The sequence below is a fragment of the Danio aesculapii genome, chromosome 11 (assembly GCF_903798145.1).
Source record: "Danio aesculapii chromosome 11, fDanAes4.1, whole genome shotgun sequence".
Lineage (NCBI taxonomy): Eukaryota > Metazoa > Chordata > Actinopteri > Cypriniformes > Danionidae > Danio > Danio aesculapii.
Genome location: NC_079445.1, coordinates 2,860,411 through 2,874,144, shown reverse-complemented (window position 1 = coordinate 2,874,144; position 13,734 = coordinate 2,860,411). Strand labels below are relative to the sequence as shown.

The 13,734-nt window shown below is 38.5% G+C and overlaps 1 protein-coding gene across 2 annotated transcripts in view; it reads right to left on the bottom strand.

Moving 5' to 3' along the window:
- The window catches only part of srpk1b (SRSF protein kinase 1b), a 73,059-nt gene extending 59,325 nt beyond the window's left edge, over nucleotides 1–13,734 (bottom strand). The window contains exons 1-2 of one of the 2 annotated variants that reach the window (XM_056467980.1): nucleotides 13,676–13,734; nucleotides 11,930–11,984 (exon numbers count right to left, since the gene is read on the bottom strand). In XM_056467980.1, coding sequence (XP_056323955.1) covers nucleotides 11,930–11,984; nucleotides 13,676–13,688 — 68 coding nt within the window. In that variant the 5' untranslated portion in view covers nucleotides 13,689–13,734. Of the gene's footprint in view, nucleotides 1–8,812; nucleotides 9,006–11,929; nucleotides 11,985–13,675 lie in introns of those variants that run through there. The other variant, XM_056467979.1, reaches the window with a different exon arrangement.

The window sequence follows — 13,734 nt, the reverse complement described above, 5'->3', positions numbered from 1 at the left end:
TGATTCAACAAGTCAACAAGTTCTGATTATACAAAGGAACTGTTAATGCTCAGGGAATTAAGGAGGGGGGGAGTTTTTTTTTATATATATAGAGAAGAGTGTTTCTACAGGTGGTTTGTTAAGCACACTCGCCTGTGTGAAGCACACTTTATAAATGCACAACCTTTTTTAATTTACTTTATTTTAATTATAATAATCCCAATAGCAATAACCAAAACATTATTTATCTTTGTTATTAAACATAAGAACAAAGACGCAAATAAAATATAGAATCCATACAATGTAATAATTTACGGTTTCCAATAGTTTCCGAAGTTTCAGTACCAATCATACGTGCTCAACAACGCTTAAACGTTAGCAGGAAATGGGCGTTTTTAAAAATATCAGTAACAATCTAACATTATAGCAGGCTGATATAGTCTGTGAATAATATAGTGCAAAAACTTACAGCAGAGGGGGCGGCATGGTGGCTCAGTGGTTAGCACTGTGGCCTAGGGTTGTCTCGATACTGGAATTCGATACCAATCGGTACTGACATTATAAAAGCATCCATCTCGCGCGAACATTTAGGTGCTGTGGAGCTCATTCTTAAACAGCACTGATTTGCCCTGTGTTCACATGCTCAATAGAAATGACTGTGATTGGCCGTTTCTGTTGATTACGTGAACACAATGGCAAATCAGTGTTTAAAAACGAGCTTCACGGCGTTCAATTGTTCGCGGGAAATGGACGCTTTAAAAATTTCAGTACCGATTGGTTTCAAATTCCAGTATCGAGTTCAAGTCCCGGCTGGGTCAGTTGGCATTTCTGTGTGGAGTTTGCATGTTTTCCCTGTGTTGCCGTGGGTTTCCTCCGGGTGCTCCGGTTTCCCCCACAGTCCAAACACATGCGCTATAAGTGAATTGGATAAACTAAATTGCCCATAGTGTATGAGTGTGTGTGCGAGTGAGAATGTGAGAGTGAATGAGTGTTTCCCAGTACTGGGTTGTGGCAAAAAGCATCCAAACAACATATGCTGGAATAGTTGGCGGTTCATTCCGCTGTGGCGACCCCTGATAAATAAGGGACTAAGCCGAATGAAAATGAATGAACTTACTGCAGAATAAACAGCTAAATGTAAAATTATAAATATGATACCAATGACAAGAGCAAATCTACGCCCTTGTACCTGGAGTTTCAAAAAAACTTCACCCTGGCTAGAGTTTTCAGACAGTTTCTGTTTTAGTAACCCAATACTCCGTTTTCATTGACAAACAGTAAAACGGCGTACAAAAAAAGTGTGTTTTGAAATTTACCCACGTTCATGTGGACAGGGCTCAGAGTCTCCAGCAGAGGGCAGTAATAGAAGGTTATTAAACGGGGCACCAGCCACCCTCAAATAGAGCTGGAAGCGACTGTCATCTAGACGCAGTTCCTGAAGGAGAAGTCTTCTGGATGGTGCCATGAACCCAAACATGTTGACGTTTGGCTTTCTGGCATTTTTGGGACTTTAACAGCAGGTACAAAAGCAGTAAGTGTAGTTATATCCAAGTCTAAACTCGCGAGATGTTCTTCAAGTCATTCACGCGAATAGACCTTTTTAAGTGTGGTCAAATCATCGGCATGAACATTTCCTGCTTGTTATCAAACTGTTCATAATTGTAACAAGAGGCAATTCAATCATAACTTAAAGGGCACATAGTTTACCTCTTTTTTATGATTTAATATTAATATTCTGGTTCTTCTGAGTGTGCCAGTTTAGGTTCAGTTTAAAACACAATTCAGATTTTTTATTATAATATGTTAAAAAATGTCATGTTGGGGGCGTGTCCACAGCTCGCTGATTTATGGGTGTGTTGCTTCACATGTAAATTAGTTTCGGCTTCCCGCCCAACGTAACAAGGGGGCGGGGCCATGAGCTCAACCACTCTGACAGGCAGACTAAGAGGAGCAGGAGTGAGAGGATCAGCAATCAGTCGTACATGTACGACTCTGACACAGACCAAGCAGAGAGTACAAAATCATTTGTGTCTTTGTACAGTTTTACAGCCAACTGTGTGCTAGTTTCAAGTGCCGAGCTTGTACACAGAAACTAATAACCACGCACACTGAATTAACTTTGACTGAGGCAGCAGATGCGCCGCTCGAAGCCGCGACACGGCACACCAGACACTCTCTGTGGAGCGGCAGAAACATGAAGTGTCCCGAATCGTCGCGCCATGCAGTTTTGAATTCTAAACATAGTTCTCTATCAGGGTACACACAACGGTGCTTCAAGTCTGCAGCGGTCCGCGGCGCCCAGCCGTCGACTTGAGTGTACCCTGATAGAAACCGATGTTTAGAATTCTAAAACACATGCTAGTTAAGATCACAGGGAGCTTCTGGGATCGCGAGAAATGCAAACGGCTGAAGTATAAGGTAGACTCAATGAGAAGTACACATGTTTGCAAACCTACCTAAAGATACAACCAATATTCCGATTAGAGCGATAATGTGGAGAATATTGATCTTGTGTTGAGCCCAATGAGCCTTGCATCTAAAAATAGAGCTAGCGTGTTCCTTTAGTGATATCGCTTCGACTCACGCTGAAAATGGCGGACGTGAATCAACAAACTGAGGATATGATGACGCGCCTGTCAATCAATATTGGTGGGCGGAGGGACCGCTCTCCTACGTCAAGTTACGGTCGGTTTGAAAACCGCTCCAATTGGTCCACCGTTTTTATGTTGTTAAATGAAAAAAAAGCACTGGGTGTGCTTATATCACCCCACTTTGACGGTCTATACACCATACATGCACATATGTCTGTCCAAACAGCTTGAAAAGTAGATTTTTTACCATAGGTGCCCTTTAATGTTAAAACAGCAATCATGACATTATTTATCAATATGTGGCTCTTTTTGGATTCTCGTAAACTACAGAAATTAAACATTTCAAGCAGGAAATACATTGGGACCATTGTTTTTGTTTACATCTCTCAAAATGGTCTATAAAGCATTCGTGTGAATGAATATAGAGCATCACAATATTAATTTAGAGCGAATGAAGCGAATGCTCTCTTCGAGTTTGGTGTGAGCCGGGCATAAATTCTATTTCCTTTATTTTTGAGACATCTATAATGCATTCCACTTCGCACCACAAAGTAAAACCACACTCTGTCTGCACCCCATCTTTCCACTCTGCAGTTCCCTAAACAATTAATAAAGCAGTTTTTTTATCCCCAGTCAAGCATTATCGGACATTGAGAGGGTGTCATGCTAGGGCCGATGGAATTAGCCTGTGGTCTGGAAGCTGTAGTTAACTGAGCATCATTGGCCATGCTAGATTAAACCTGCTGTGTTATGCAATCTCTATCAACCAGAGAGAGGGAGGTTATCACAGGGCATGAGGATAGCACATCAGTCTCTGCTGATTCAGGGAGTGTGCTCGTGTTTTACAGTAGCGCATGCATTTCATAACTCTAATACCACATCCTAATCAGCGGACATCATGCAGAGATGGTCGCTCACATTGTGCACGAGAGACCCACCCAAACTGAATACTCCTGCTTTTTGTGGATACTTGCCTGTGCAAAAGTTACCACCTCCATTCTAGAGCATAGAAAGATTACTGCTATATAGATTTACTGCTATACACTGTAAAACACGATAAGTTATGCTAACTCAAACTGTTTGAGGAAACAGATTGCTGCAAACCATTTAAGTTTTGAAACAACATGGCTTGAGTACTGTAAACTTATATATAAACAGCGGGGAAAATAAGTAATGAACATGTCATGTTTTTCCTGGGAATAATATTTCTAAAGACATGAAATTGAAGCAGATTTTGGTAAAAACCCAAACAATACAACCTTAAAAATAAAATAAAACAAATAAAATCTAAAAGATGAGTTCTGGGTAATAACAATGGACTGACACACTACTGAATGGATTTAATACTTTATATAAAAGGCTTTAAAGACGCTTCCCATATGGAGAATGAAGTCACATGCACTGCCCAGGTGTGAGTTTCTCACAGACTTCAACAGAGTGTCGAAATCGTGATAATTCTGTGCGTCTCATCTATCAAATCTGAGCTTTAATTTGTATTCTCTATTGGATTCGATTCAGGTGATTGGCTGGGCCATTCCACAGCTTGATTTTCTTTCTCTGAAAGCTACTGAGAGTTTCCTTGGCTGTGTTTTGGATCATTGTCTTGCTGAAATGTCCACCCTGGCTTCATCTTCATCCTCTTGCTAATGTAGATGTTGGAATGAAGCAGCTGATATTCATTTACACTGAGGAAGGGCAGAGGGTTGCTGAAGAACTACTGAGAGATTTCAGCTGCTGTCTGGGCTTTCACTGCCGAACTACACCTCCCTTTCTTCATGTGTTCAATACTTTTTCTCTGCGTCATTTCATTTTATTACGCATAAATTCATTTGTAAACTAATTAGATGCATTTATGGATTTCTTTGGTTGTTACCAACATCTGGAGAAAATTTCTAGTCAACAGCACCTTTAGAAATTTGTTGTATAGAAATATGATGTACACACAACCATATATACATTTTTATATAGAGTCATATACACATACAATATTTGTACACATTAAATAATTGTGTTAATAATGTGTTGTCAAACTTTGAGTATTAGTAACTTAAACATTTAAGTTCAGTTAACAAACGGCTATGAGTTCAGTTAATTTAAACTAATTTAGTCCAAATAACTATATAGCTACTCAAATGGTTTGGTATTGCTTCTAGCTAGAGCTGCACAATTAATCGAAAAAAAGATTGCGATCTCGATTCGACCCCCTAGACCAGAGTTTCCCAACCCTGTTCCTGAAGGCACAACTCATCAGAACATTGGAAGAGACTCCAAAACCTGAAGTTAATGGGTCAGATGAGGGAGACATCCAAAATATGAACTGTTGGTGTGCCTCCAGGAACAGGGTTGGGAAACACTGCCCTAGACGAACTTAATCCAGCATTTCTACGATTCTGCCAATCATATTTTCAAGTTCAGGAGAGAAGCGAAGGCGGCTGCACGAGTCTTTTCATTGTTTCACATACATTGCTCAGCGACATGGACACCTCCAAATGATGTTGAAAGAGTCACATACTGTATTTATAAGGTATAATTCACCTAAAAATGTCATTTTTGTCTTCATATAATGCTGTATTCGCGGCTGGGAAATCACACGTGATGTGAGCTGCTGACCGTGAGCTGTTACCACAGAGAGGGTGGGCGCGCGCCCTATTATTATGATAGACACGCGCGCGTTTACTTTAGTGAACAGAACCTGCAAAGGCTGTGAGTAACAGGTAATAAAGCTGCTCTAGCCCAGTGTTTCCCAACCCTGTTCCTGAAGGCACACCAACAGTCCACATTTTCAACCTCTCCCTAATCAAACACACCTGAATCAACTCATCATAACATCAGAAGAGACTCCAACACCTGAAGTTAATGAGTCCGATAACGGAGACATCCAAAATATGTACTGTTGGTGTGCCTCCAGGAACAGGGTTGGGAAACACTGCTCTAGCCTATATAATGTTGATTTTACCAGTGAATTAAATGGTCTAATAATGTTTGTCAATGACAGATTGCAAGCATAAATCTCAAACATAATTCAACATCAGAATTATTATAAGTAGAATAGAATTGTTTATAGAGACCAGTAGACTTGCACATAATATTATTATTGGTGTTTTACCATATGTTTGAGAAAGAACAATAATAATTGCCGACTCATATTAAGCTTTATTTTACATCTACAGAATCCTGAGAAAATCGTCCTCTATTACTTAACACAAAAAATATATAATTTATTCAATCATAACTCATTCGATTTGAGTTCTGCTTAATATAATCACCTGATGCAAGATGCATACATGATGCTTTATGCCATATATTGAGTATGAAACTAAATCTCCCATAATGCATATTAGTTTTGTGACCCAGCCCAAAATGTTTCAGAGTTTATACATTTATAGAGATTATAATTTCAGCTTTAATCAACTAGGAATTGTAAAACGGTGCGTCAAACAGTCAAACTAACATAACATTGCTGAATTACCTTTTAAGTGGATATTAGAGAACGTGAAAACTAAACAGCATTGTAAAGGTATTGCTAAATTAAAAAAAAGACCAAGGCCTCGTAGAGGAGAAAAAACTTCAAACACAAAAGTTAAAGCAGAAAGAGAGCTTGCATTTAAACGCAATTTTATAATGATCATATTGAAAGTGGCACATGATGCCTGAAAAATTTGTGAGAGAATGCAAATACAGTGAAATCTATTTTCCTTCCACAGTGCTTCCTCTATAGGATTTTTTCCAGCTGTGGCGTTCCCCTGCCCACTAACATCACTGCACTCACACACACACACACACACACACAATAAACAATAGTTCAGCAAACAAATGTCAGATCACAGATATTAAAAAACTTTCACTGTTCTTCAAAATGAAATACTGAGGTTTAAGTTAATTCGTTTTTACTTGAAATTCATGTGTGGTTTATAATAAATGCCATTTCTTTTTGCCATTTTCAACTTATTTTCATTTTTGTCCCTTTTTAAATACCGGTAAAATCGAGAAAATGATAGAAGCTTAATAATTATAGTTATAGGGGCTGTAGATGTAGGTGGACAACACTGTGTATTTGTTTCTCAAGGCAGTATTAGCTATATTATTATATTATATTTAGTATAATGTTTACCTAAATGACTTGAATTAAATTAACCTTATTAATCAGTCAAAAACCATACTGTGAGTTAAAGCGATAGTTTAACCATGAAATTAAAAATTTATCCAACATCTATTCACTCTCAAAAGCCTCCAAATCTTTATTTTTCAGTTTTCACAAAAAAAGATATTTTGAAAAATGTTGAGCACTAACTTCTAGAAAAGCGAAATTCAAATACTATGGATGTCAAAGGCCACCAGTTTCTGACAATTCTCATACTATCTTCATATGTCTTCAACAGAGGAAAGAAAGTCAAACAGGTTTGAGTCAAGTAATTAAATGAGTAAATGATTTAGTTTTGTGTAAACTGTCCCTTTAACAGTTAACCTGTTAGTTATCCCTAATGTGGGTCAAATTACACGCCCAAGTTTAAAATCACTGAGATTTGAGTCCTATTTTAATCTCGGGAAATTCAATATTTGGACTCTCAGTAGTGATTATTAAACCATACTGAACTGAGCTAAACTGAACTGAACTTAAACACTACAAACTGAACTACACTGTTCCTATTTACTGTGACCTTTTATGTGAAGCTGCTTTGACACAATCTACATTGTATAAGCGCTATACAAATAAAGGTGAATTGAATTGAATTGAAAAAATAAAAAAAAAAGCTTAATGTGTTTATATCACTCCAATACGACAGTGGACACACTATACCTACACTCAGCGCTGTCCAAACAGCTTACAAAAGTTGATTTTCATCATAGGTGCCCTTTAATGTTAGTTAATGCTGTTCAACATTAGTTAATGTAAACTCAGTGCATTAACTAATGTTAACAAACACACGATTGTGTGTTAATAATGCATTAACAAATCTTAAACTATGATTATTGAATGCTGCACAAGTATTGTTCATAAATAGTTCATGTTAGTAAATACATAAACTAATGAAATCTTATTATAAATTATATTCTTATCGGAAAATATTAATCGCAGAAAAACAAAATATCACAATGTCCGCTTATTTTCCAATATCTACACTGTAAAAAACGCTGGGTTCCACAAAATCGATTTGTGTTGGGGCAACACGACAGAATTAAGTTAGCTTAAAAGTTTTAACAAATGTAAGTGGATTGAACATAAAACAATTAAGTTGTCCCTAAAAAAAACTCAAGAATCATTTTGTTTCAGCTCATTTTAAATGAGTAGTTTAAACAAGCAGCAAACATAATTTTGGAATGTACACTGTACAAAACGCTGGCTTCCACACAATTCCTTCAAGTTATCCCGACACAAATTAAGTTAACTTCATTGTTTGTACAAATTTAAGTAGGATAAACATAAAACAATTAAGTTATCCCTTCAAAATCTCAACAATTGAGTCGTTTCAGCTCAATTTAAACAAGTAGTTTGAACAAACAGCAAACAACATTTATTTGAGAGCACTTGAAACTGTCCAAATCTGTATTTGAAGATGCCAGGGTTTGGTCGAAAAGCTTAAAAAAAAACAGGATCCGCCCTGCTGCTAAACAGGTCATTGCAGCATCTGCGAGTCACTCAGATCCCCAAAAGTGTGACCTGATTTGGTTTCATGCAGTTTCACTCGCTGAGAGCCACATCCGCAGTCCCCCAGACCCCCCATCGCTGCACTTGTGGAGGATACGGCTTACATAATGAGCATCCTCACTACCGGCCGAAAAAAAAAATCCCAGTGCAGCAAAGACCAGCCCTCCAAGTCTTCCAGCACTGCACCAGAAACTTGCGCACATTGACAGACAAGGGGTTGCACACACCTGGATACACAACTTGTACTTAATTCATCTGTATTTCTATAGCGCGTTTGCAATGGAGATTGTGTCAAAGCAGATGAAGTTCTAGTGAATTGCTTCAGTCCAGTTGAAAACACAGGGTGCAGACACTTTTGCAGGATGCCTGACCAATTAGAAGAGTTGCATGCATATCACACATTGGAGTTGCATGCAATTATCGCGCATTGATCTAAAGCATCCATACTAATCCTGCACTTTATTAGTGCATTAAAACAACGGTCTCAAAAGACTGATTTAACCTGCACCTAACCCGAGCGCATCAGCTGTCTGATTAAATATGAATCCCACATCAATAAGTCAGTAGTCCCGCACACACATTCAGCAGCACTCACTTGCACCTCAGACCGCTGGCGAGCTTCACCACAGCCGTATTAAGCGAAACGATCCAGTCCAGGAGCCACATGGCTGAAGAGGACAGCGCGGGGCAGGACGGTGCGGTGCGAGCCACTGTTAAACCGCAGATCAGACTTTCTATCTCTCAGCCTGCTTTCCACTCGCTGTCCGCCTCAGCACTGCTGATCCGAACACTAGTGAGCTGGAAAACAAGGCACCGCGGGAGGGAGGGAGGACGCGAGAAACAGGAGCAGAGGAGGAGGGCGAGAAGTGAGTGTAAAAACTCACTGGCGTCAAAAACACGGTGTGGCGTAAATGCACCGCAGGAGGACAGGGCACGTCGATGACAGCACACACACACACACACTCCGCCTCTGTTCTGCAGAAGGGCCGGACCCGTGGTTTGACAATCTGACATGTTGTATTTCAAGGACACAAGCAGCAGACCCTAGAGGGCATGTTCCTGTATCCCTGTGCTTTACCTGACGAACGAGTGTGTGAGGGAAATAGAGAATCAAACGCATCAGGCTTGATGGCTGTCATGAAGCACTGTTACGTAACCCATACATAACTCTCTTCAGGGCAAGTGTACATTTATACAAACACATATACACTGCCTGAGAAAAGTATTTTCATTGATCCCAGTTGTAAGAGCAGCAAATACTAACTTGACTTCTAGTTGATCATTTGGAAAAGTGGCAGAAGGTCCATTTTTCCCATAAATCATCTGTTGAGCTGCATCCCAACCATCACAAATACTGCAGAAGACCTACTGGAACCCACATGGACTCAAGATTCTCATAGAAATTAGTCAAGTTTGGTGAAGGAAAAATCATGGTTTGGGGTTACATTCAGTATGGGGGCGTGCGAGAGATCTGCAGAGTGTATGGCAACATCAACAGCCTGAGGTGTCAAGACATTTGTGCTGCCCATTACATTACAAACCACAGGAGAGGGCAAATTCTCCAGCAGGATAGCGCTCCTTCATACTTCAGCCTCCACATCAAAGCTCCTGAAAGCAAAGAAGGTCAAGGTGCTCCAGGATTGGCCTGCCCAGTCACCAGACATGAACATTATTGAGCATGTCTAGGGTAAGATGGAGGAGGCATTGAAGATGAATCCAAAGACTCTTGATGAACTCTGGGAGTCCTGTAAGAACGCTTTCTTTGCCATTCCAGATGACTTTATTAATCAGTGATTTGAGTCATTGCAGAGATGTATGGATGCAGTCCTCCAAGCTCATGATGGAGTCAGACACAATATTCATTCTGTTTCCACTGCAGCATGACCACATATTCCTTACTGGACATTATTGAAGGTTCAGTGACCAGACTTTAGACTAAGCAAAGTCAGACCTTACTGTCCTAATGAAATCCTTACAATCATATTTTATTTTGGTGAAATAAGTGTAATCTAAAGGCTTTTGCCTTTCATATAAGCCACTTCTGATACCAAATGATACCATCATAAGCTTGGTGGTCTGCATCCATACATCTCTGCAATGACTCAAATCACTGATTAATAAAGTCATCTGGAATGGCAAAGAAAGCGTTCTTGCAGGACTCCCAGAGTTCATCAAGAGTCTTTGGATTCATCTTCAATGCTTCTTCCTTCATCTTACCCCAGACATGCTCAATAATGTTCATCTCTGGTGACTGGGCAGGCCAATCCTGCAGCACCTTGACCTTCTTTGCTTTCAGGAGCTTTGATGTGGAGGCTGAAGTATGAGGAGCGCTGTCCTGCTGAAGAATTTGCCCTCTCTTGTGGTTTGTAATGTAATGGGCAGCACAAATGTCTTGATACCTCAGGCTGTTGATGTTGCCATCGACTCCGCAGATCTCTAGCATGCCCCCATACTGAATGTAACCCCAAACCATGATTTTTCACAACAAGACTTTTGTCAGGTAGTGTATGTGTGCAATGTGCATCACTTCGCAAAACTAAAATAAGCTAAAGCCAGTAAGCAAGTTTACAGATATTCTGTATAGGGATAGTTTTATTTAACATCATCTCTATTTACTCCCTGAGCTGTATTTGATTAAAGAAGACACATTGGCCCCATAAGATGAGGACAAACAACCGACAGCCAACTTGAAAGCCAGAATCATATCAATTTTAGATGAGAAATATGAAGCTCTGCCAGAAGCAAATCTCATGGGCTTGTGCTACTGAGTTGACCAAAAAAAGACTGTCCTAGAGCAAACTGCAAACCTCGTGACAGAAGAGAGAGAGAGAAAATAAGAGAAAAGTTTGAAAAACTTGTGTTGATTCAGCTCATTTTATATAAGTAGTTTGAACAAGCAGCAGAAATCTTTTTTTTTGAGTGTAGTGTGGTCGTGTGGACACTACAAATAGGAGTTTTCGCCTCATGACGTCAGTGTGCACGCTGTTTCTCCTTTCTGATTGGCCAACACTGCTGGATCCACGGCAAATGCGTTGCGCATTCTACATTGATCGCACTGAAGGGACAGTAATCCACGTCTGTTCTTACGTTTGCATTGACTTACATATACATTTAGCAGATGCTTTTGTCCAAAGCGACTTACAATTGAGGAACTGATATTTTTTTATTTTTATATTATTCTTCTTTTTATGTAAAGTCATGAACACGCTTCAGCAAGTAGTTTGACGCTTTTCCGCCATTTATTAGTCATTTCTCCCATATTCAACTTTATCAGAAGTTCTAAAACAAATCGCAGAAACAAGTTTCTTTCCACATCGCAAAATCAGGTCAATAGCAAGCTAGCCAAACTTCCTAGATACTGATTCGACACAAAAGCAGTCGATTCATCACACGGCAGCATCTTCTCTGCTGACTTCCATTAAATAGTTAATAGCATTTTAATTTGTAAGCTATGCATGCAGTCAACCTGATCAATTCTGAATTTATAGACATCTGAATAAACGTAAGGAGTCTTTTTAAATTTATTAAATGTGCCATTAAAATGCTGGGTTTTTTTTTTTTATTTGTAGGTCAACTATGATTTCTCCATATAGCATCCTAGCATCACAGAGAACCATTTTCACTTTGTAACTCTCTCTCTGTCTGCTCGTCAGCCTTTCTGTTCATTCTTCTTTCCTAAATTTACGCTGCTCATATACTCAAATGTACTCACTTTTTGCCAGGTTTCTTGGCTTTGGTCCTTTTCTTCCTCGCCTGAAGAGCAAGTACTGTCAAAGAACAGATAAATGTACTTTGTTAGCACACTTTTCATAAACAATGTAAAGCGCATATAAACATGTAGACAATAAATGTGAATTTCCATTTATTAAAGCAGCAGAAATAAAATCTACAAAGTAATTTTCGATATTTGGCATTGATAGGGATTTGTTGTGCGTTAAATTCATTTGTATTAATTTTTTTACCTGCTTATAATGCATTTTTATGATTTCTGAAAAGTTTATTATTACAGTATTTATTAACAAAGAATTACTGTCAGTATTAAATATTCATTCTTTTCAGACTGAAATAGTTCATATATTTTTTGAGGTCTGAAATAAATAAACAAATGGTCCAAATAATACTTATTTAATGTATCAAATGCTGAAAACACATTATTTTTAGTTTATAAAACAAACACAAAAAAATGTTTGCTCAAAAGACAACCATTCAAGGCAAATTAGGAGAACCAACAAAAACGTTAATAATTCTTTATTAACTAATCCCTATATTATATACTAGGCATGAGACGATAACCGGTTTCAAGATTTACCGTGGTTTGGAAAAGTCAAGGTTTTAAAACCGCAAAAGTTTTCTGTTATATCGTTTCTAAGGTATATGCGAGTTTCTTTTTTTTTACATGTTTTTGACAACTATTTTATTTCAGTTTCTTAGGGAAACAGTATCTTCAGCAAAAAAGGAACCTCTTCATCAAAAGCTACTGGTCCAAAATATTTTAAATACTTCTTAAAATTATATATATTGTGTTCAATGGGGGGAAAAGGTTGTTGGTTTTTACCCAGACATTTAAAAACCCAGCACTGATTTTGTAGCAGTAAATCACAATACCGTGAAATCGTGATTTTTCATCCAAGGTTTTCATACCATCAGAATCTTATACCGGCCCATGCCTATTATATACATTTAATCGATTATACGATTTTTAGAATTTTTCTCCACAGCTCTATTTTATTGAGATATGTTGTTTACATGTCATCACAAAACCATAAACATCACAAAAGCTAGCTAAACAAACCATACTACTACAACGGGTCATAAACGAAAACATAACAAAACGACAGAAGCACAATTTTAAAATGTGTATTACCATTATATTGTTTCTATTAACCCGTACAATTAATCTTATAACTATAGTTTTACAACAGTAAACATCCTGGTAACCATGGTAAGCAAAATATTCAATAATTTGTAGGTTTTGGGCGGATTTAGCTGCTAGCAGTTAGTACATACACACAAAAACAATAAAAGAACTATTTTATAATCACAGGCATAATTTTCTTAATCATATTTAATACCTTTTCATTTCTAAAGCCGAACTAAAATATAAGTTTAGCTAGCAGAAGCTCGAGCGAAAACACACGAATATATTCACAGCGAGCAGCGGTTACCAACAGAAACATGCTCAAATATATTCATAAACACACATTAAACGCCCAGTTTCCAGCTGTAGAGTGTAATATAAGCAGATGTTGATGTAAAGCTGCAGTGCTGTTGTATTAGCAGCAGCTAAAACACACATGGGCTTTTGTCTCTGTCGCCACGCATGGCACATCTTATAACGCGATATGTCCAGCACATCCCTGATATGACCGAGGCTTGCTGCGATGTTTATTCATATTTCTATGTGTGCCGTTGCTCAGACGGCTGTGGAGGACATGAGATTAGTTGTTTTGATGCTCACCTTTCCTTTCCATGCTGCACCGGCGGCTAAAGTGCTCACAGTCACTCACATGTAACGGT